Raw genomic sequence first — 24,895 nt, 5'->3', positions numbered from 1 at the left:
ACATGTTACATATTAAAATGACTGTTACAATCATCCCTTAGATAGCATGACTATAACTTTAAACTTGGTCAACACCGGGGACACAGTTGGCCTGAGGTAGTCAAAGACCCAGGACATTATGGTCTTAGAACATAGAAAACCAATGGCTAAGGATCAACCTGAGTATTTTCAACCTGGGGCTGTACCCTCAAGGAAATATTTGACGTAGTAACCTTCTTTTGGACCACTCTCAACTAGTAACAACATAGTTGCAAAGCCCTCATCCTGCAAATGTTTATTTCAGTAGTATGCCTTTTTTTTTTTCCTATCTTCCAAATGTTTATAGGCCAGTCACTGGGAGGCATAACACCTCTTTTGTGAAGCACAGTGCTTTACACATGAAAGACACTGAAATACATGTAACTTCGAAGTTGTCAATTGAACACTTCTCCCATGCTGGTGCAGCTTTATCTGCAGAGTACATAATATAGCTCCAGCTACAACTTCCCTTTCTCAAAAAACAATATTGGAAAATGAGAGGCTCAGAAAGAACAAGAATAATAACCAAAGACATCAAGGAAGTGTTTGGACAGAGACAGACCAAACTTACAGGGAAATTGCTTTCTCAAGGGCTGGGGGGGTACATAATTCAAAACTCTGTGTACAAATTCCCGCACAACGTAAGCCTATACAGTAACTGAAGGAGCTAGGAGGGTAGTATGGGACATGTCTCGTTTAAAAATAAGATGGAAAAGTTTTACAATAAAATGGAAAGGGGAAAATTTGATTCTAAGCCAAAAAAAATAAAACATTTTTATGTAATATATTCAGAACAGAGTAGTGCAGCTAAAAAATTTAACAAGGTTCTTAAATATTATAATAGATAAAACATCTTCAGCATAGTTATAACTAGTGGCAGCACCAGTGCTAGAAATGACATCCAATGGCAAGTTTCAAAGCTTAAGTCAACTTCTTAATTCCATTCAGCAAAACAACTTCTATGTATCCACCACCACTCTCTGAATTTTAAATGTATAACAGCAAATATTCCAGTCTGCGACTCTTTTCCTCTCTTACACTCCCACTCATACTGTATGTTTACATATAGTAGACCTAACCTATTAAAGGGAAAGATTACTTAATGCATTCCTGAAATTAATCCATTCTAGGGTGTAATGCAATCGCTACTCAACAATGTACTAAAACACTTCCTACCACTCTACTCCTGAGCACAGTAAGTAAAAAATAACTGATAACTGAAACTAGCCTGTAAAAATGTAGGGAGGCAAAATATAATTCATTTATCTGTTTTTCCATCTGTCAATATCCTGTTCACTTTCTAATATGAGATCGATTACAAGCGCAAAGTTTAATATTCTTGTTTTATGGTGTGCAAAACCATCCTGAGAACATTCTAACTAGAATAAGCACTACACTAGGGAAAAGCTACTTCTCATATCTTGTCAGAAACTTTGAAAACAAATATGCTGACAAATAATTTTGCCCACTTTTTTTTTTAAACAGACACTTCAGTAAGTACACTTTATTACAACTGCGTACCAGTAAGGTAATTCTGCATAAAGAACAAGAGCTCCTGTGAGGTGAGAGACTGCCATTGTCCCCGATCCACTGGTACGCACACACGTAAAATGACATCAGGTATCTCTGCTAAGCAGCTTTCTTGCAGGGCCAGATCAATTCCCTTGTCTCCTCACGCTCTGTTATGAGGAAACAAAGCGGTGATAGGGACTTTGCAAGAAAAAAAATCAACGATGAACAAAGTTAGTCTCTTTACCCACCAGATGACTTGACCATCTCACCCCGGGCTCCCGCTTGTTTACTCTCCTTTTGGTACTGACCTACAGCAGCTAGTGCTTGCCACTTGCTTGGTTCTGGCTAGGTCAAACAGTCTTTCATTAGCCCAGAAGGTAGTCCTGGCTGGCTGGGAGGCCTGAGACATGTTAGGAACACGTCATGTCCCACCTCCGGGTCTTGGCAGTCTTTGCCTGGAAATCCTGAAATACTGTACAGTCATACAGCGATGGCGTGAGTGCCATTCAGCAGGACAAAGAAGAGATCCTCACTAGTAAGGGAACTTGCATGTCCCCCAGATCTGGCTCATTCTGGTATTCAGACATGAAAAGAGTGATGGAGAGGCCTTTTTCCCAGGGGTTGAAACTTTTTTCTGCATGTGTGAAGACCAGTGTCCCAGTTCTCAAAGGCTGAACTGGAATACCACAGGGAGAGGGTCTGGCCCTCCATGCATTGGTCCCAGCGCCAGACTGGGCAGAGCAGCTGACACCTCAGCCAGGTAAGGGGAGTCCGTGCACAGCAGCAGACGCAGTTTTCTGCTCATCAGCAGGGAGAGCATACACCAGGAGGAAGCAGGATAATTTCTTCTAGGTGCAGCACCAGCATTTAAGGCACACTTGATGCTGCAGATCATGCACATGGCTGGTAGCTTCGTTGCGTTCCCACACGGGACAAACCTTTCATGAATCTAGCTTGAGTCAACAGCAAGGATTGCCTTGGTGGAGGCAGAATGAGTACCATCACAGCCTGCTGAATCACAGGTACTTCTTTTCATAGCTTGGTGTCACATGGAGACGTATTTCTGTGGTATTTGTCACTCCTGGAGTGCGGTGGGTTTATTCTTGAGCTTTCATCACACCATTTAGGACAGAGCCCTTGGTACCAGGAGCTGGTGCTAGGTCACACACCAAAGCAACCTTTGCTGACAAAGGCAGGGCTAGCTGCCACCGGATTTTTTTCCTTGGTGAGGTTTTCTCTGCATTGGTCATAATTGAAACTTCTCTGCCCAGGAATGATGCTGGGGCTTGTTTTGTCAGAACTTCGTGAGATCAGCACTAATTGCTCTGGAAAATAAAATTTTATCATGATATCTCATGCCCTGTATATCTTAGCAGAGATTAACTGATGATTTGTCAGAATACATAATTTTCCCAGGCAAAAGAGAAATACATTCTTCAGAGGATACACCAATCACAGAAGGAACATGGCTTAAAAATACTGTCAAGAAATCCCGCGTGCAAATGAGAAGTTTGTAAGGAAGCAGAAAAGGAGGGTAACCATTAGAAACATGATTTTATTCACAGCGTTCTTATGATAAGAGATTAAAGGATGCAAGGTTCTGAAAAAGTTTAGTTTGAACTAATAGGCCAGAGGTTTTCAGGTTGTACCCGGCTCCATGGGCAGGAAGGGAGAAGGGGGAGGCCACCTCACCCACAGCTGGTCCCATGGGGGCGAGAGGTACAAAGGGCTCATTTATGGCCATAACAGACAAGGCTATTAAAAAAAAAAAATCCTCCAACCTCACACACACCAAGAGCACCTAGTACAGCATCTATAACAACACATTGTCAAAGAAAACATGACATTTATGATAATGGAATTGCTAACTGTGGTGCCATTGTACCAAGGACAAACAGCCCACGGGAGGAAGCAGAAAGTGCAAGTGAGCTGAGCAGCCAGAGAGTCGATTTGCAGGGAAATGTCCCAGCACGGAAAAAAAAACCAAGAGAGGACTCACAGAAAAAAATGTATTTGGTATAAGCAGAATTATCTCAAAATAGAAAGGCTTGTGAAGTTTTATATGAAGTGTTAGCAGCTCGTTCAAACACACACTTCACCACTTCGGTACTCAGCAAGATGATAGGGAGTATTTTTTCCTCATGATTTCTTCCATGTCGCTGTAATAAATCAAATCACTGCCAGGCTGCATTCCCCACACTGGTGAAACAGCACAACCAAATAGCTCCATCTCTGTAACTTATATAGCCTTTATACTACCTGACATTTTAGGAAAAAAAAACAAAGCAGAAGAGCAGCCCCTTGTCCCCCTCCCCCAGGGTTTTCTTCCTTTTCTATGCCCTTGTGAAAACTAAAATCCTCACAGCCCTGAGGAGCAGAGTAGACCCTGTAGCCCACCATTGCTCCTTCTGAGGCCTTTCCTCAAAACACTTAAACCCCCTTCTGACACGGCTAGCTTTAGAGAGAAACAGAAAATGCAGATTAACATCCGTGGGGCAGATCTGTGCGCTGGGGCAGATAAAGACAGATAGGCAGGCACAAGACAGTCACCAGAACTTGCAGTTGGACAGAACCCCCGCCTTGCCTCCCTTTCTGCTCTGAAAGTCCTCCTTCAATATTCACAGAGTAACAGAATAGCTGAGGTTGGAAGGGACCTCCTGAGCCCAATCCCCTATATATACATATGTATGTATATACACATATGTATGTGTATATATAGACACAAACCCATCATCTGCCTAAAGTGAGTATGTTAGGAACTGAGCCAAGTTAAGGAAAGACAGAACCTTAGAGGAAGGGAAGGTAATGAAAGATGCAGGAGCAAGGAAGAGGAGGCCCCAAAGTTATTCAGCACACGCAAAACTACCACTGCCCACCTGTGCTTGGAGACACTCTCCTCTAACCCACCCAGCTGCCCACATCTCTTCTCATTTTTCAAGAGCTGCTCTCTTGTATCTTTTTCCAGAGGAGAAATCCCTTCTGATGCCCAGTAACATGGAGGAAGATGGGCACAAACCAGTGCTCCAGCACATGAGCCAGTAAACTTTAATGGAGCAAGGGAGCTCCAGTCCAATCTTTCTTTTCTTTTCTTTGGTTTATGAAACAAACAATGAAAAGTTCCCTCTAAGCCACGCTCCCGAACCGTTTCATACGTAGACAATGTTACATCAGGAGTGACTGGCAGGCAGCTCAATTCATTTGGCATGCACAAGTCCATGACCTGAAAGTGTCATGACTGAAGAGAACAAGGATGCCCACCAGCAATGGACCTCTCCCTCTGAAAGAGGAAAACTACTGGGCAAAGACAAAGGCCGTGCCTATTAGCAGGCTGTTAACTTCCTCACTGTGCTCTGTGCAGATGCACAAACATATTGCACCTGAACATAAGTACATATTGAGGACACGGAAAGAAGGAAGGGACATGGCAAAATGAGACACTCAAGAACTGAACACAGGTCACTGTCGGCACAAAAATCAGCAACAAAGCACTGTGGAAAAATACAAACCAGGATCTGGCAAAAGTTTGCAAGCAAATCTTGACACCACCTGCAATCCCTAAAGAACTCAGCATTCAGCCAGCTAAATGACATTTTGAAATTAATTAATGGATTCCAAATGACCATGAACAGTTGTCAGGCTTGTCCTGTTTGTAAAGTAATCTGCATTTGTATAAGTTGCTGATTTTTAAAACCAGGCTCTACTATCTCTGTAAATGCATACTCAATGGAAAAACATCTAACAGCTCAGTATCTCGCAAGCAGAACATGTTTTAGGGAGATAGGGAAGCAAGCTATGACATCAACAAATCCTAGGTTAAGCTTCTCCCCTTGTTATTTATTATTCCTATGATGTGTTCCTTCAGCACCAAGAGCCACATTCCTCCCGCCGATGCCCTTGAGCCCAGGGAAAGCCATTTACACTTCCTAGCAGCGGCATTTTCTTAAGCACTGAGAAATTTTTAAAGCAATCTGCAATCCAGGACCAGCACATTTGTGAGAAGCCCCTGTCATTTCAGCTGCACTCCACAGTCATTCAAGAGTTCATCAGAAGAAATCCAAAAGCAGGAGTAAAGCCATGGTTAACTACACACCTTAGTCCTTCATATGAACAACCAATATTACTAAACACACGCTATCCCAATCAGGTGAGCCCTTACTTGCAGTTGAAATTGAAAACACACACAGTTAGCTATTCCTCATTATGTTTCTTTTGTTTAGATGACTTGAAGCTTTTTCTTTTTTTTTCATTTTAATGTATTTTTGCTGAAAAAAAGGAGTACCTTTATGGAAACAGCAGGTAGTAATTTATAAAAAACATTTATGATACTTACTGAAAGTTTTATTTGACTACCATACCATGAAATCACAACATTACATTTAACAAACAGAAGATCTGAGTCAGATAGAAAACTATTTTCATGTGAGCACAAAACATTAGACATGGTAAGAATAGCTAATGTTGTAGTAGTACTAGGACTTTGGAAATTTTAGTAGGAAAAACCTAAGCAAAAACACCCAAGCAAACCCTGCCCAGAACAGAAAACAAGCTAACTTTCCAACCCCTGTCAGACAGCCCTTTAATACAAAAGAAAAATGTTAGGCAGATGATGATTCATTAGTTGAGGCAATCTATTAAGAACTAATGGAAATGAAAACACATTTGAAACTGTCAAAAACACACAAACGCTTTGACAGCGTAAAAGCCAAATCTCCATGACAATTCAGAAGATTTAATGGGCAGAAAATAATCTCTTTTTACCAGAAATTATCAAATATGTTCCCAGTCAAGACAGACTTTAGTTCACACTTGAAACCAAAAATCCTACATAAACAAATGGCAAGTAGATAACTGGTAGCAGTTAGGTAAATGATCCTGGAATGACGAGGTCCTGACATTACTCATCCTTTTTGGATTAAACATTAGAAAACTTCAGTAATTCAAATGGAGAAACAAAGAACAGCTATGCTTGAAGAGAAGCCCAGTGCCGTCAACAAACGAATGGCACTGCAACCACTGTTCTCTCAGTTCACATACACATCCCAGGTCTCTCTGAGGAGTAACAGAAAGGGAATCCAGTTGCCTCCTACTGATGATCAGCCCCACAACTGGGGATCTTACGAGACCACCTACCTGCTGTTTTATAAAAGCAGACCTCCCAAAGAAGGACAGCTTCAACAGTCTTCATCTCACTTCCCTTCGTGTCACCAACCACGAAGAAAGCTCAACATCTCACAGGCAGTCTGTACGGCTGGGTACTCAGCATGTTCCCTGTGCAGTCTTACCCTATAATTAATTTTACCTATAAACCAAGCAAAGATTTTGCAAGTATGAAAACTCCTCTGTGTACTGTAAAGAGGGTGTTTATCACCAAGCTTTCCACCACCAGAGAATCCCGCTGGCAAGCATGCTGGAAAAAAGAAAAATGCATTCACTCTCACTAGCAGCCATCATCCCTGCCTGCAAAGTCCATCAAGCCACATAAAATGACAATCAGATCTAGACTACCAACTTCCAATCTTCAGCTTGAAAATTTCAGAAGGGACCTGTGGAAATGATGCACCCAATAACCACTGAAACCCTTCTAACCCCATTGAAAGTCCCAGGTTTTATTTGACAGCTGTATGAAGCTTTCTGCTTGGTCTCAGCTGCCTGTTGTACAAAGGTGTTCTATAAAATGACTTGAGTATTACAAAACTCTCTACAGTAACTGGCTCTGGGATAGCAGAAAGAGATGACAAACACTGCAGGCACAGAGAACAAGTTTCAGAAGAGAGTGCAAGTGAACGCCTGTCACTGCAGCCCCAACGTACGTGCTCTGTGGGCACCGTTCCTTCCCAGGACAGCCCGTCCGGCCTCTCTCCTTTGAGAGGGGTAAGAAACCAGCATACACCAGCTGCCACTTTGAATATATTTGCTGTGTAAACAGTGAACTGACGTTTTGGGCTGCAAGTTCTGCATGGATCTACACTTACTGCAAGCAATACTACAGAACAATTTATAAGTAAACGGAATGAAATTTACACTTTCTTTAAAATCACACTAACTGGAAGAGTTTTGTAGTATAATCACCAAAGAGACAGGATGAAAAACACTTCTAAATACACATTTTGTTTATTTCTTATTCTCAACCTATGACAACTGCGATGATGTATAGAGCAAGCAAAGACCACCCTCCCTTCTCCTTCAGAGATCAGAGAGGTACCATACAGAAATCCAATCAATATTTGGATATGAACTTCCCTACCAAAGTTTGTGTTTCTATAATCATGGTTTTCTACTTGAGCAGCATCCAGAGACCTTCTTGTCTCAGTTGCCATGAGAAAAAGTGTACACTAGCAACAGAAGGAATGACTGGTGTGAGGAGTAATGTCACCGAACTGGAGAAAGGGAGCGGAGGACACAGTCCTCGGAACACTGACACTGACCATTTGCACAGTGAATAAAACATGTTTTTCTACTCTTCCCGTCACCTCTTTCCTAAAAATTCTCAGCAATGCTCTCTCAAGAATTATATGCAGTAACTGGAAACAAAACCTACAGATCAGCATGGTTTTTACACAGATGTCACATCGAACTTTTGCACAGTGGACTGAATGCCTGGTGCTACCACTCTGCATCACAGCACTCTCCTTTCTGGCTCCTGTAGTGTACACATGATGTCATCAAGTTGTGGTAATACCACAATCTGCTACCACTGGTTAACAATACACTGGCACGACTCCAGGCAGGGCTTTCTACCCTAATGTATGACCTAAAGCCACTAACATTGCAGATGAAATTCATACTTATCACCACACATATTGCCAGTATGATAACACTATACGGTGTAATGATATGCTGTATATCACATTGCCAGCCACTATTTCCCAACTCCCTGCTACAGCTCTGATGTCCCAGGGCTGTAGAAACTCTTACAGAGTCTAGGCAGGCTTCTGCATACACAGTCCTTCTCACTGCCCCTTTTACAGCAAACTCTGAACATTAGCTACCAGGGTCAGTCTCACGGGTGTTCAGTTCCTATAAACACCAAAGGACTTTTGGAATCTAAAATGCTTTTGTGGATCTGGGCATGAATCCCACTGAAAGCATTTATCTAATTCTTGGTGACAGAGTTTGAACTTGCATAGTACCTTTGATTGAAGCACATCATCCTGGCTTACAAATCAGTAAAGAAGTCGTCCTGCTTCTCTGGTGCACCGAGAGAGCCTCCTCCAGCACCGGCAGCAGGAGGCAGGCTGTGGATGCGAAGAGCCCGAGGGAAGCCAGAACAGGGTGGGATGCAGGCCAAATGGCTATGAGAAGTCAAGAAAAGAAGGTGCATATACAGCTTTGGAGATGGAAACTATGCTGGAGAAAAAGCAAATGGGTAAAAGCAATTAACAAAAAGACCTATTACAACAGAGATGTATAGGGCAAGAGAAGACCACCCTTCCTCCTCCTTTAGAGATCAGAGAGGTGCCACACAGAAATCCAATCAATATTTAAATATGAACTTCCCTACCAAAAAGACAGGCAGAAGATGAAGGTATAAATTAAATGCCATCTTAAATGACTTGAACACAAGGAGGAAGAAGATGACCTGAATGGGAAACACTGGCATTATTAAGCAGAAAGGCACGTGGAGTGAGTGCTGCAGGCTGTCACCGGCTCCGGCTGAGCAGTGACGCTGCGCAGCACCCTCACTTCCACGCAGGCACCACCGTGGCCATGCCACAGGGGCTTCTCGCCCAAGCTGGCTCCCCAGCCCTGCTCACACCAGGCACTTGCTAATCCCATGCCAGGCCACCTCGTGCTCTCTTTCTGCTCCTTCGCCTGATGCAAAACCAAGCTGAACTTCTAAGCACCTATCCAAAGGCAGCTATTTCCAACAGCCCTGATAACCGATTCAAGTGCACAAGATAAAGCCTCTCGCATGTTGACAAGCGTTAAACTTACACCTTGTGAGAAGTGAGGAAAGCCATTTCACGTGCTCAGGTGTTGCTCTGAATGCTTTGGAGGTATAAATATAAACAAACAATCTAAAAGGGACCAGTCTGATAGTTCTGCAGGTGCAAAAAGGGTGACACTTACTTGCAGTGGGTGTCATTTCCCATCATTTGCTGGGGCTGGAAAGGACTCCGCATTGGAGGGTACTTGTTGCTAACTCCTGGAGAGAATTTTTCAATTAAATGCTGTTTTAATGGAAAATGTAATTTTACAGAAAATGCAATTTCTTATGGGAAGTTTTTATTGAAGTTTGTTTCTGAAAAAGATGGAGTCTTTACTGAAATCGAAGAGCACTGGGAAATTCTGGACTGACATATCAAGCAGCATTCAGATCTTTCCCCACCATAAACAGACACACACCTATTCGTTCACAACTGTGAAGGTAACAGTAGTATTTGCTTACCCAATGGACCTCTCTGTCTTAAGCCCTCTGTGCTAATGGGTTTTTATGTCTTATTCTCTTGTTATCAAGACTGTAAGACATACTTCCCTACAACGCAAACAAGCTTTCATTCCCAAAAGGGTGACCCTGTTTAGAACTACCCAAAGAACTAAAAAAAACCCCCCAAAATCACAGGGCAGGGCAACAAACAAGGTTAAAGTCCCCATTGGGAAGACGTTTCTCCCTAGGGTCATGCACCTTCCATCACCTGAAAGCCTGCACTTTTTGTGTTCATTACAAGGGCACTTATGCCTGCAAAAGTTGTTTGCTTCCATCTCCCCGCACCTCTTTTCTTCAACGTGGCAACTACTTTTTGTCTACAATCACTGGTAGAGTTTTTCAGCTTCAACAGTGTAATTTTCCTCCTCCAAAAAGCCTCACACTAGCTAGTGCATCATCTACTTCACATTAATCATCACAGCTGGTAATGGATTGTAATACCCATGCACGTACTCAACTCATTTCTTTATATATACAGAAATAAAAATACGTATTTTTGCATATATTTTATATATATGCACACATACAAACACATTATAATAATAGCTTCAATTACAAAAATCATCTATATCTCTGTTTACTGTTAAAAAATGTCATGTTTGTTCCTGGTTTTAACAGGAAAATTTCACTTGCACACTTCTCCTAGAGTGTTCTCTGATCAGTTAATCTGTATATTACCTACCAGAAGAGATTAGGTATAAATTCAGTACATAGCTCAGCTTCCCTGTCTTTAAATGCTGTGAATTTATAGTACCTTTCCAAAAGTGAGCATGTTTACTCTGTGTAAGTGCCATACACTGATCATTCACCTTTTCCTCCAATGCAAATTAAAATCTGATATGTACACATAGGACTTATAATGGGTACAGTTTTATTACTTAAAAAAACCTTATCGTGGATATTTGAAGTCACTGTGCCATTCAGCTGATTTCTAACTGTAATACCACTAGGTTAGCTTGAAGCAGTTCAGAGGCACTCAGCAACACACATCTATTTCAGTCTGGTGAGGACTGACAAAGGTTAACCCTTGATCACAACTGCCACTCTTCTCTCTGCTTTCATCGGTAAGGAACAGATTCACCGTGATAAACCCAGTCCGCTAACTAGTCTCTCTACATTGCAGGGACAAACCCCAAGAAAGGAGGGCAAGTGGATTTTCGTTCTGGCCCTATCGTTAGAGCTAGGCACAGCTTTAGCTCCTACTGCATCTCCGCAGAAGTCCTGCTTGGGAGAGCGCCTAAAGTAAGCTCAGCAGCCGCCCCGGTTAGGCTCACTCCGGAGCGGCTGCCTTCCGAGCTGAAGGTTGAGACAGACCTTCTGAGAGAACACTAGCAGTCCACCGGGTTGCAACAGCTTTCTGCTACTTTGGAGAGGCACCAGGATTTCCTTCAGAGAAAATGCAGAATGCAAAATAACAAAAACTGGGGTAAAAAATACAATGATTTGTTAGCTCTTATTTCTTGCCATGAATATTAGGCCATTACTATAGAAAACTGCTGTATGGATTTTATAAGGGAAAATGCCTACTTTAGGAAGATGTTACTGTACCAGAATGACTCATCTTGATACGGTTTATTTTATGCTAGAAGCATTGCAAGTAGCACAAGTCCTTGATCACATCTCCCTGTGCTTCAGGGAATGAAAAAGCATGTAGACCATACATGCTTGTAGTTCCTTCAGTTCACTAGCTGCACAACATCTGGGCTAAGCCTTCCAGGTCCTAGAACCCACAATAATACAGAGGCCTTTTCTTTAGTCTTTGCATGCTCACAGTTATTTTCTCTTAACTGCAGGGAACCAGTTATTCTACCCTTGATTTGTTTTTCACTATATTAATTCTATTACGTTGGCTCTCTTTGGCTTGAAAGTAATACTCATATGACCCATCACGCTACCTGTTTGCCAGAATATTGCCTCAGCAGGCATTCTCAATTCATGAGTCAGAATCCAAAATAATAATAAGGTGTAATGTTTTAAGCAAGCGGTTCAGGAGCATAAAGCAAACACTTAGGGAATTTTATCTACTTTGTGTCTGAGCCTTTGGGGTTTATGGCCTCTAGCTTATCCATATGACTATGAGATCTAGATTGTTTTTACGGTTTGGTGGGTTGGTTTGGGGTTTTTTTTTTGTTAATGAAAGCTGAGATTCTCACATATCCCCACAATTCCAGAATTCTATCAAAAACATTCTCAAGTAAATTACGAAAGCTGTAAACAGCATTATCATTAACTAGTTAAGAGAGCATTAAGGAACCTGGAAATTACTCCGTCATCCCAGTCCTTCCAAGTGGACAGCTAAAGACCTAGTTCCCCTCTTCTGTTACTAACATGATTCTTACAGTACAAATCCTAACACAGACGTTTGTGTAACAGGTAGGTGGTCTCTGGTCTTCTGCTGTCATTAAAGCTGCTTTTCCAAATAATGTTTTTGGAAGAAATCAGTGGGGCTTTACTGAAATACGTGGAGCTAAGCATCTCGGAAGCACCCTTGAATCCCACTAGACATTTATCTGCCTTCTCTAGTGACCTTTAAAGCCTGGCTTTTATAGATAAAACATTTCTTCTACAGCAACCACTATCCAGCAAGTTAGCCTTCTTAGCCATGTTACTATACTTTGAAGTTGTCTTCTTAAGAGTGTATTTATACTTTGCTGAAAGACATTATACCAGCACAAGACAGATTCAGGATTGAGAACAGTTCCCAAGAATTCACGCTTTGCCTTACAAACGCCTGGTTTACAGAAACATCCAGTTGGATCCTAAAACACATCCCTGAAGGAACCAACACACTCATATGCACTTGGCATGGCAGCTTGTAAGCAGCAGTGAGAGAAAACACAAAACACAAATTAACACATGCACGCTAAAAAGGCAGGAATTTCTAAATTGACCCAAAGCAGCACAGTTTTGAAAGAACTCGGATACATAGTTTTGAAGGATTCAAATACATGGGGTTTCCTCTCAGCATGGTGCACCGCATTATTTCATTTCAATTCTGCACAGTTGTGGTTCTCCCTCCGAAATAAACGGATGCTAAAACAAGTTGCTAGTACGTGAGGCAACACGTAGACAGATTACACTTCCCAGTCCTAGACCGACACGACCTCATTGTCAGGCAAGGAAAAAAGCCTCATCTGAAGCGATACAGGATCTTGTCCATTCTCCTGGGGGTACCACATCATACGATACATACGTCTGCATTGACGTACACTCTATTTTATGTTATAATCTGTGTATTTTATGAGCTGGCCACAACGCCTTATGTAACAGATCCCTGTTTAATATGGAACAGCGTGTTCATCGCCGCGGCAATCCCAGCAGTTTCCCCTGCCCCGAGTAATTCTGCCCCGCAGGGCTCCTGCGCAGTGATGGCTGAGAAGAAACCCCACTTGGGCAACCGGCGCTACCGTTTCTTATTTTGGGCGGAAAGCCCTGACCACGGGAACGGGGAGTCTCCGCGCTGCAAGAGAACCATTTTGTGAGGGATGTCACCCGTTTCCCAGCGAGGCTGTTGCAGACTGGGGGGAGGCGGTGGGGAGATCATTTCCCAACGAACAACGCCAGCCTGTCCCAGCTTCTTTAAGGCGATACAGACGCTGTCACCCCGATGATGCCTTGGCCACCACGGCACCTGCACCGCTGCTTATTTCATCCATCCCAAACGCGCCTACGCCGACCGGCTGGCCAGGATACGTGCGATACAGATGGCAGCCGAGCAACTTCTGCTGCTGTTTTGTCAAACACGCACCGAGTATTGTGTAATTAGCAGCTTTCCCCGCTACGCTGATGAACGTAACGGGAGCAGGAGCCGGCGCTGCCCGGCTGCCTGCCCCGGGAGGCGCCTGCCCACGGCTGCGGGTGCCCGACGGCAAGCTCTGCCGGGACCCCGAAAAACTGCCGCTCCCCCCAAATTATGTAACGGAGGAGTACACTCCGACCGGCACACGCCACCTCCGGTAACAAGCCCGGGGGGAGTGTGGGGGTGTGTTTGCGGCCCCCCCCGCCCCCGCGGGACCCCCGCCTAGGCAGCGGCACTCACCGCCTCCGAGTCTTCAAATCCATGCAGGTACAAATTGTCGTACATGGAGGTCCGCTGACGCCGGGCGCCTCTCTCGGTGCGGAACCGGCGCTGCGAGGCGCCGCGGGGGAGGGGAAGGGGGGCCCGAGCGGCGGCGGAGGCCTGTGCGGCGGCGGCGGGGCCGAGCCTGCCCTCTCAGCGCTGCGGACGCCCCAGCCGCGCGGCGCCGCCTCCCGCGCCCACCGCCGCCGCAGGTGCCCCTGCCGGCGCCGCGCCACCCCGCAGCCCCCCCCCCGCCTTCCCGCCCGCCGCGGCCCGCTCCCCGCGCCGCCGCGCCCCATTGGCTGCGACGCGCTACCGCCGCGCCGCCATTGGCTGCGGCGCGCCGCCGCCGCGCCGCCATTGGCTGCGACGCGCCGCTACCGCCGCCGCGCGGGGCGCCCCCGAGCACCGCTGCCCCCTGCTGCCGCCTCAGCAACCGTCTCACGGCGCCCGGCCGCGGCCCTGACAAAGTAACGACGGCGGCTGCCTGCAGGCGCCGGGGCCCCCTCTTGCCAGGCTGCCCGAGGAGGAGGCGAGGGGAGGCAAATAACGGGGGCGTCTCTTTCTTTCTTTCCCGCAACCCCACTTCTTCAAGATCCCAGAGAACAGCAGTTCGTTTCTGAGGAGAAACACCTCCCCCCTGCTCCCCCCAAGGTCTGGAAGGAAACAAACCAAACCCTAAACACTAAGAATTGAAAGAACATAAGTATGGGCCTTATTTGCAACTAAATTAAGAAACTGATTTCTAAAACAGGTCCTACTGGAGCTCTAATACTGAAGTTTCTGCTTTCACCTCTCATTTCAGTTAACACTGTACCTCACAGTATGCCGACGAGACAGGCAAACCTCACTCCATGGGTGAAGAAACCAGGTCCAGGGAAGCTGACTGACTGATGGAGTCAGTCACACAGTGAGGACCCTGCAAAGCCAGCCCTTCACTTGTACGTCTCTCGACTTCCCATGTCATGCGCTTAAGCACCGAATGTTTCTCCTTCCCAGAATGTCAGAACTTGTAGTGGGCAAGTGTAACACTAGAGAATAGCCCGACGTGATAAAAAAGTAAATAAATAATTAAGAAATAATTAGAGGGAAATAATTTACAATTTACTTCCTATCCTTATTAAAACAATTATTTTAAATCTCAACTCCAGTGCAATCTGATCCAACATCTCTGTGTTCACAAACGCTTCCTATTTGTCTTTTTCATTTGCTTCATCTACTCTTCCTTCCACAGGCTTAATTAGTTTTGCAAAGTTACCACTAATCACTTGGGAAGCGTCCAACAGACATCTGAAGCAAAGCCAAAGGTGTTATTCTCCCCATATTCACAATTTCTTACAAATTTCATCAAAGATTCCCCTAAGTTATGGTAAAATATGGTCTTACTCCCAATTTACTACTTCTCCTATGCCCTCCATGTGTTCTTTGCTTCTGTCCATATAACCTCCTGGTTTGCAAGAGCTTAGGTATCTACATATAGAGGAGCTGTAGTCCAACTGATGATCACGGGAAGAATCTCATGGTTAAAGTTTAGGTCTCTTGAAGTGTTTTTCAGCATTGAGTCCTCAGTCTACAAGATCTTCCAAGAAACAGCAACTTCATCTCTAGCCCTGCGCAACGTGGTCATTGCCAATGTTAAACCACCAAACAAGACACAACGAGTAGTTAATTAATAATGAATCTCTGATGGCTTTTCAGACCACTCCTGGTGGAACTGTTGTTCAGATGACAGAAACCACTTCTACGACTGACGCTAACTGGCTCATTCCTGGCCATCTCAACCAAGTGTGGAACAGAGACGGAGCAGCGGCTCCTCCTTCTCTTGGGGGTTATCCTTCCAGTTACTTTGGGGCTGGAGACCACAGCCAGCATGTTTTGGGGCACTTCATGGTGGTTTGAGCAAGGCTGTTGGGATGGAGGAGGATTTCAGCTTCTAACATTGTTTTACACGACGAGACTCCCTACACAGGAGTTAATGGATCAATTTTTAGGGCCTGCACCACGGAGCAGGTCCCTTTCCCCCCACCTTAAAGATCTATGATGTTACAAATCTAAATAATAAATACATTGTTGGTAGGAGACTATTAAAATTTAAAATGAGAAGGAATTTCTAAGTGCAACATCAGAATCATTTGTCAGCTCAAAATAAAAAAAGGCCATGAAACGCAAGAAGAAAAAAAAAAAAAGCATCTGAACTTCACATAAATTTGTAATGAAATAATTTAATTCAGAAGTCAGGGGAATCACTATTTGATTTCCAGTACTTACATTTCACACTGTCCTTTTAAGACACAGAGGTTATTAAAAATATATATTTAATGACTCAACTTGAAAGGCTCCTAAAAGATGCTATAAAAATACACACAGCTCATTAAATAGGGATTGTACTTGAAAAAGACCTAAACATAAGGGACAGTGGCACAACCTACTTCAAGCATTTAGCTTAGGTGCCTAAAATACAGTGCTTAGGCCATTTAGTTAGGACAGGGGCTCTGAATCACCCTCGAGGAGCCTCAAGTTACTTCTTCCCAGTTTGCCTGAAGGGCTGCGGGCAGGGCTGGCCCCCCGCCACCTCCCCAGGGCCACCGGCACAGGGTCCTGCTCCTGCCCGCCCTGCGCACCAGGTACACCGCCCTGCTGCCCGCACAGGGGCCGGGACGTGGGGAAGACCTGAACTGGCCCCCGCAACAGAGCAAACCTCAGTCAGCCCAAACATACACATCTAACACCTGCTTTCATGGTCTAAGTTGGAGAAAATTATTAGAAGATCCAAAAAAATACAGGAACCCCTCTATTTATCAGGTTTATTTTTTCCCCAGGCATGTGCCTAAAATGCAAAAATATGAATACCTGTAATATAGAGAAACTCTAAATCAAAGACCCTTTTGAATATTACGAGGTAATTTATGCAAGAAACACGCAACACAAACCAACAGAGGTAGCACGGCGAAGCAAGAGAGGAAGACGTATGGCTCTTCGGAAGTTGTCTGCAAAGTAATCAGGCTCTCAAAATATTGAGAGTAGAATACTGAGAATATTGAGAGAAGAATACTGAGAATATAGAGAGAATACTGAAGGAACTGGAGGCTGGATGGAGCTCGGACACAGGGAGCAAGCAAGCTTTGCAGAGGGGAGGATATACAGGCTAAGGAAAATAACCCAAAATTCATTTCAGTGACAAGCCATCACTATTCCACTGTGATATGTAACGCAGGTACCTCTATACATGGCTGCTAGAGTATGGGGCATTATTCAGTAAAAGCACATTGTGTTTTTACAGTGAGGGACACCGTGCTACACTGGACGTACGGGTGGTCATCTGTCAGCTTCCAGAAAGTCAAATCTCTTTGGTTTCAACTTACAGTATAGCTTAGCACAGGCAAAATGGGAAGAGTGCAATGGGAGAGACAGTTAAAAGCTTTGTCTTTTTTTAGGTGATCTTCCCAAAAAGTGGTTCAAACGAATAATAAAAAAATCCACTACAATAACAGATGAGGGTCACACATTAACTGAAGGTTTTGAGAGATCAAAATCGTCCCTGGCTTATTTCCGAAAGAGAATACAGATGATCTGATATTATTAGGCAGGGAATTCCACTGCCTCAGGCCATCGAGAAAGACTCTGGTACCTGTCATCTTCAGTCTGCACTTGGCTAACACTAAAGCAACTAGCATCCAAAAACCCATCAGTTTGTGTGTGTGTGCATGCAGAGCTGTAAGAGACCCAGTGAAAACATGTAATGGGTCAATGAGCTGAACTGAGTCTTTTTAAGGTCTAATGCTTTAAAATAGGCATTTTCAAGCAGTCCGGTCTCTACTTTTAATGGGATTTAACCATGGCGCATTGCAATCTCCGTAAGCATGTGGGATATTCCTCACCGAGGAATGCCATCCCCTGATGAAGTAAGTAGGACCGCTATGAAGTAGGACTCACACGGATTTACTGCAATATTGTACGCAGGGAGCGTACGTTGTCCTTTGATCTCAGCCCATGACTCCACATGTTCCCAAGGGCACAGGAGATTTTGAAGGAGTTGTAAACAAAAGACCAGAAAACAATCCAGTTTCTCTAGGGCCTACCCAATGCATCTGTCAAAAACCAGGCTGTCCCACTGCTGAAGACGTGTGACATGAGTTCACATGGCTTAACAACAAAGGTATCATCCGGAATCACCTTAAGGGCCGTGAATTGTTATTGCTGGGTAATTAGAAGCCTCCTCCTTCTCAGGACTTTATACAGGCTTAGTAAGAAGTCTGAAGTTAAAAGGACAGGCTTGCCGGAAAAGCACGTTGGACTCGGAGCAGAACGGGAAACAACGGCTAGCATGTCAAGTCCAGTCAGTCCTGTTCCCTTCCCACACTCAGCAGCGGCCAAAGTGAAAGTGATTTCATGAAGAGAAATGCAATTACTCCGTTCCCTGTTAACGGCAACCCTTGCTTCGCAAGCAGGGCTGTTCAGGGAACCCAGGAGTCCCTGGGCACGTACCCAAAGGACTTTGGATCAGCTGTGCACCGAGCATCCCCTCACAGGCAAATATATACTGCAGCATAATCACAACTGCCTGAAAGTCTTTGGTCTCAGACCTGGTACATGGAGGAAGCTGTTTTTCTGTGCTTCCTTTTAATCTTGGAGTTGGAGAATGATCCTGCAAGCATGTACCTTAAGACAGCACTACCTATAGCTGCTGTTTCCACGTGGCTACCTAAGGTAATATTAGCATTTGGAAAGAGTCTTCTAAGATTTCTAATGATTGGTAAGTCACTGAGGATATACCACAGACTAACGCATTTTCTTCTGGCCTCAAATAAATGCAATATATAGAAATTCTGCATAAAACAAGAGCAACTAACAGTGATTAACTATACCTGCCCTCAAATACTACCTACCAAAAACTCTTCTTGAGTAGAAATGGGAACCACACAAGAAAACCCAGGAATTATTCCAAAAAAAGAATTCCTCATGAAGTTAAGGGTCACATAAGAGACTGGGCTCAATGATAATTAAACTGTTCCTGGCATTTTAAGCCAGCATTAACATTAAAGCAAAGACTTTATTGCACCCTATTGGGGGGTGGGGTAAGAGAAGGGATTGGAAGTCAGAATATTTTGAGCATCCCACAGACCTCCGAAATACTCGGCTTCCTCCAAACACTCTGATCCCACTAGAGATTATTCATATTTTCCTTTTTTATTAAAGCCAACCCTTTCTGAAATACAAAGGAAGTCTCTTTGAGACATGCATCCATATATTCCTGAATATCAATTATTTAGTCATTTCTGAGCTATCCAAATGTGGGAATACTGTTTTTTCACAGGGCATGAATTTTGTACAGAACCACAGGAAATTTTATTTAAAGCCCAATCTAATGATTACACAATCAAATGACAGCACTTGTATGGTTCTTTTAGGAGATGTAGCAATGAACTATTTGCATAAACACACTAAAGTGCTATTTGAATAAATGCGCAGTAACGAGATTGCCAAGTCAAGTAAATGCCTCAGCACTGCAGTGCGCAAAGCCAGAATGTAAGTCAGCAAGTTCTCTCTTTTTCGACTTGAACAAATTTCACTTTCACCTGGGATTTCGCTGTTACTGTGAGTCGTGCAGCAGGACTGCAGGCCTCGATGCCTCTTTTCCTGCTACTGTGGAGGAAAGAAGATCGACAGGAATATTAACCCTGAAGCAACAAAAACCAACCACCAACTTGGGGAAGAAGGTGAGAAGTTCTTTATGGTGTCCTCCTGCTGTGACAGTAAGGTTTCGATCCTGGACTCTCAACATTACTTAGGGGTAATGAGAGAGTATCCCCGCGGCAGGCGAGGGCATATTAAGAAAAAGCATTAGTGGTTACATTAATAGCACATTTGGATATGAACGCACTCCTTCTAGCAGTTTTAAGCACACAGAAGACTCCAAAACCCCCAGTCTTGATCAGCATACTTCATATGGAACATAAGGATTGGTTTTGATCTTCCATTGCCTGAATTCCGGGACCTGTTGAAGAAAATTGCTCTCCCCCCTGTAATGCTGCTCTTGTCGAAATCAGCAGAACAGCCCAAGTATGTATTTCACTCATATAAAGGAAAAGGACCGTCAGCATTCTCCAGCAATCCACCTAAGGCAGAACTTGCTTCCATCAGTTGGAAGGAGTCCAATTCTTCACTCTTCCAAGTTATTTGACATAGCCCAATTGCTTACCCCTTCTCCCTCTAAAGCAATTTCTTTCTCTCTCTCTCCTCCTCTGTTTTATAATATAGATTAGATAAGCATCTGGTTCAGTAACAACAGCTTCTGCCTTGGGGTGGAGGTATGGATAAGATAACCTCTGGAGATCCCTACTAACCCTGTTTGCCAACATCTCAAGAGCAATGAGAACTGGATGACATTTGTGGTATTTGGCAGTCCTTGAAGCTATCAGATGAGTAAGTATGTATTTATATTTCAAAAGAAAGAAGTATTGTGCTGTTTGGGATATGTCGTGGCACAGAGGATTCTGCGCATTTAAAGGTTTTATTCAAAGAGACTACTGGATGGCATGCTTTAATTCTTTGAATTTCAAGTAATAAATTAGTCTGGTAGGGTCTAATTTGACAGTTCTTCTGGAGGAAGTGAGGTGCCACCTATTCTAAAACACATTTATCTGACACTGTTATATAAAGGCTGCTATAATTAAAGAGAGTGTGAAGACTTCATTGTCACTTTCTCTTGGTTTAAAGCACCTACTATGAGAGAGGTAACTGGGCTACATTTGTAGGTATCCTCTATATTTAACTAGTTGTGAAATTTCTCTTTCCTGCAGGCACTAGGGAGATTTGCAAGAAGCTGAGCAGTGGGGAACTCGGAACCATAGCTACGGCCTTCCGGAGTGTTTCTGATAAAGAAGAGTAGATTATCTCCACCTCCCGAGGCAGACATGAATGTGCTCTGAGGTTTTAATAACTCAAGCCAACTCTAATTGTGGCTTCCACTGGTACACAGTATTGAGCGAAGCAAATCCGAAATTACCTGCAAAATGTTACAAGACGTAGCCCATAGCCATACCACTGTATTAACACGGGTCTCCCTTTTAAAGACTTGGAACTTGAAATGAAGTACCTACACTGACACGTGGGCAGCTGAGCGGTCACGGTGATATTCACAGACACTGAATACGCAGAGATCTCCCTCCAGCAAAACTCCTGTCGATCAGCAGCTCTCAGCATCCACCAGGCTGCTACTGGCCGAGGGTCCAAAATACCGAGTCACGCTACAGGTACCAACCCAAAAAGACAGAGTGTTTTATGGCTGGAACTGTGTCACATTTCTTTGTTGGAGGGAAGATAGGGGGGTTCTGTTTTAGAGAAGATACACATTTTTATCTTCCATGCCAAAAGCCATCTGGGCCAAAGGATTAAGCATTTGTTTTATTTCTTACTTTAAGCTGCTCTTCTTTCCTTATGAATGTCAATCAATCTCCTTAACTGCCCTAAGTGCTGATGCTGAGTGTTGCTGTATACCACTTTAGACTGCAACTGATGAAATGATGGGAAACTATCAATAAAAGCCAATTACAAAGTTTATGGGAAGCTGGTGCTATTTTACCCAAGTAGGGAAAGTCACCACTGCATTCTGGAAAGCCTCATCAGTACTGAAACACACGCACGAGCAACAGTCATCCAGCTGGGGCTGATAAAAGCAAAGTTGCAGGGAGCCTGTAATGGGGGAAGGAGCTCTGCAAGTGCAGGGATGCCAGGTACCTCACACCCCACCACAGCTCTGTTTAACGTTATGCACTCCGCACACAGATCATCTCCACATCTTCAGCATCATCCGATGCCCATTACGACAAAAGAGTGCATTAGCCGGTGGCAGTAATACACTGCTATCCTAAGTGAGCTCATCAAAACCCCAAACTTGTGAGACGGAGGATGTCACAGAGGCTACAGAGCAATAAGCAGAAAGGTTTTCCATACAGCCTAGAAAACTTCTGGTCAGTGTTAATTTCCCACATACGTTCAGTAAATGTTGTGGGAGTGTTCCCAAATACATTCAGTTTTATCAGTAAACATTCATAAAAAGGTTACTTGAAATATATTTTTGATAAATTACAACTATCAAGTAGGTTTTTTAGAGAAAACAAAGCCTTGACTGAGCAGTTGGAGCTGGACAGATGACCCTGCAAGCTAAAATGAAATGCCTGCTTCTGTAAAAAACACGATTTCACTGGAGATTTTTTTTTCCCTTTAGATAAACTAGTAAAACTACAATTTCTATTTTTTATTTCGGGTAGCTTAGGCTAGGACAAAGGGTGTTTCAAAAGGAGTCAAAGAGTTTTGAAGTCCTAGAGCTAAGGAGAATTTGCTGTTCTTGTTAGGAGGTTAAAGGGGAAAATAAATAAATAAAACTAGGCAAACATGACACAAACTTATCTATACTTTGCCGCTTCTCCTTGGGATTTTACAGGGATGGCTTGATTAGCCTGTTGATTTTATTGCATTTTCTTATGCTTTATAATCCAATTACCATATACTGCAACACAGCACTTCATTTCATGGCAAGGGACTACAGGAAACTCTTCAGTTCATTTCAGTAGATTTCCATGACACCTGTCCAAGTGGAGAAACTGATCCAGAAACAACAGATCAATGAATGAGGAACCACTTATCCAACCTGATTTCTTTAAATATTTAGTCAGGATAGTTGGGAACAGAGTTGAGAAAAACAAAGATTGAAGGATTTGGCTCTGCATATTTAAGTGAGTCAAGTTCTTGCCTGTAAACTCTCTGGGAGACTTCTTCTTATCTAGCTGATGAAAGAGTCGATTTGTGACATCCTCACCATTCAGAAGCAGAACACAAAATCTGTGTAAAACATCCCAAAAATGATGACTGCTTATCATCGTTATCCTAAAATGTATTTTTAATGTGTCTCTGTTTGTGAGGTTCACCCCCTTCCATTGGTTACTCTTACTGTGAGCTTCCTTCTTGAAGGAACAAACAGCACCATTTCCAGGAGGACAACTAAGCCTTCGTCAAGCTTGCCAACAGCCGCTTTGTGCTATGTAGGATGGCTCAAAACAGACACCGAGCAGCCAAACCGTCACCCCTCTTCCTTCTGCAGTCTACTCCTGCTGCAGGGAGAGACCTCATGCCGGGTGGGGTCTGCACCAGCAGATCCAGGTGGAGCGGTGACTTGGGACAGGACAAGAGTTCAGGGATCCCCAGGCACCGCCATCCTCCAGCAAAGTCAGATGGGAATCTGGGATGAGTTGCGTCAGCTGTGCTCCTCTCCGGGTGATAAACACCTGCAATTCTCACTTAATTCATTCAGCATCTCAAAATACTCCACATGCCAGCAGCACAGCATGAGTCCTTTTACAAATCTGAGGCAGTTAGAAATGACTAAAAATACCTTCTGCCTTTTCCTTACAAAAGAGAACAATCATAATTATAAAAATCCTTGCAGCAGCAGAGCCCATCTTCATGTTACAGCTATGAAAAGCCCTACGTGTAAAAGGGGTTTGATGCACGAGGAGCTACTAAAATAGGATAGAATAGAATCTGTTTCTCAGCTTTTAGGCAAAGATGTTTGAACCCATCAGTAAACCTTCAAAATTCCCAGTTTGAAATGATGCACCAATGCATGTGATGTTAGGATGCAGTTCTGTGAAAGCTCAGGTATAGCTTGATCAGATCAGGTAATTTCTGATGCTCTGAACACTTATACAAATACTAATATTTTTTTTCCCCGACCCTTTCATGCAGTTGTTAGACATGTATTTTCCCTAATCTCTCAAACCTTACAGTCATGTATAAAAAAAAAGAACAGAATGTTTAGTTTATTCCGGCCTTTGACAACATCCTTACAGAGACTACTTAAAAAAACCCAAACCCTAAATAGACTGCTGAGAGGAAAGTTCTGTCCTAGATCTAAAACTGCCTATGAGACAGGAAACAAAAAAAGTAGGAATAAATGGAGAAGGATCAATATTGAGCGTCTAATATTTGCTATGGTCCAAAAAAAAGTCTCCATTACAATAGCAACGTTCTCGCATGAAATGAAGTCATTTGAGAGCAAGCATGGAAAAATTCAGCTCGAACAGCTAAGCTTGACAGAGTTACAAGCAGAAAACAGAATATTATAATTGAAAGTGTTGAGAATAATAAATAATGGCAGCTCTGCCATCCCTGCCTATAATCATTATGAGCAATAGAGAAGCAGATCAGAACCCCATGTTCTCAGAATTTAATTCAATATCCAGATGAAGGAGCATAGAATTAAAAGGTGATAAAAATCAAAATTTATAAAAGGACATATTTATCCAAACTGTAGAGAAATCCCAGACTCTATAAAAAGGATGGAACCAAAAACTTGTAAAGCTTATCCTTAAAAATACGATTGGACATTTGTTTGAATACTACAACTACTGTAGCTCTACACGTTCTGCTTAGCAAAGTTTGAAGGGATGAAGTCAAGCTTTGCTTTCAGCCTTGATCTCTTGGCAGGGACAGGCTTAGGAAGAGACCTAATATTGTTGACAGCTTATTCTATACCTGTTTTCCACTGCATTTTATTCTCCACAAATATCTGCCATTAGCTGCTCTGATGGACAGAATACTACATTAGACTCATATTCACTCTATTCAAATATGGTAGTTATTACTTTCTACAACACTGAGCCCTGCGCAGCCAAAGGTAACCCAACCTTTTAGGTCTAGACCAGAAACTTATAAGCATTATTTTCAGATGCAGTGGTGCAATGATGAAAAATTGGTTTTATTCCAGTTCAGACTGGCAATAAAATTATGACTTGAACCCTCACTACTGCTATTAAACATTGTACTACAGTAAAACATGTCAAATGGCTTAGTAGTGAATATTGCAGCCACCTCTTGGT

The 24,895-nt window shown here is 43.4% G+C and overlaps 1 protein-coding gene across 6 annotated transcripts in view; it reads right to left on the bottom strand.

Moving 5' to 3' along the window:
• Positions 1-24,895, bottom strand: part of CACNB4 (calcium voltage-gated channel auxiliary subunit beta 4) — a 112,429-nt gene that overhangs the window by 56,992 nt on the left and 30,542 nt on the right. Inside the window, exon 1 of one of the 6 annotated variants that reach the window (XM_072874902.1) lies at positions 13,998-14,244. The exons of the other annotated variants lie outside the window; for them this stretch is intronic. Coding sequence (XP_072731003.1) covers positions 13,998-14,042 — 45 coding nt within the window. The 5' untranslated portion in view covers positions 14,043-14,244. Of the gene's footprint in view, positions 1-13,997; positions 14,245-24,895 lie in introns of those variants that run through there. 6 annotated transcript variants of the gene reach the window in all.

This window comes from Ciconia boyciana, chromosome 10, assembly GCF_034638445.1.
Source record: "Ciconia boyciana chromosome 10, ASM3463844v1, whole genome shotgun sequence".
NCBI classification, from domain to species: Eukaryota; Metazoa; Chordata; class Aves; order Ciconiiformes; family Ciconiidae; genus Ciconia; species Ciconia boyciana.
Note: the sequence above shows the minus strand (reverse complement) of the source record. Positions and strands in the feature narration are given on the sequence as shown.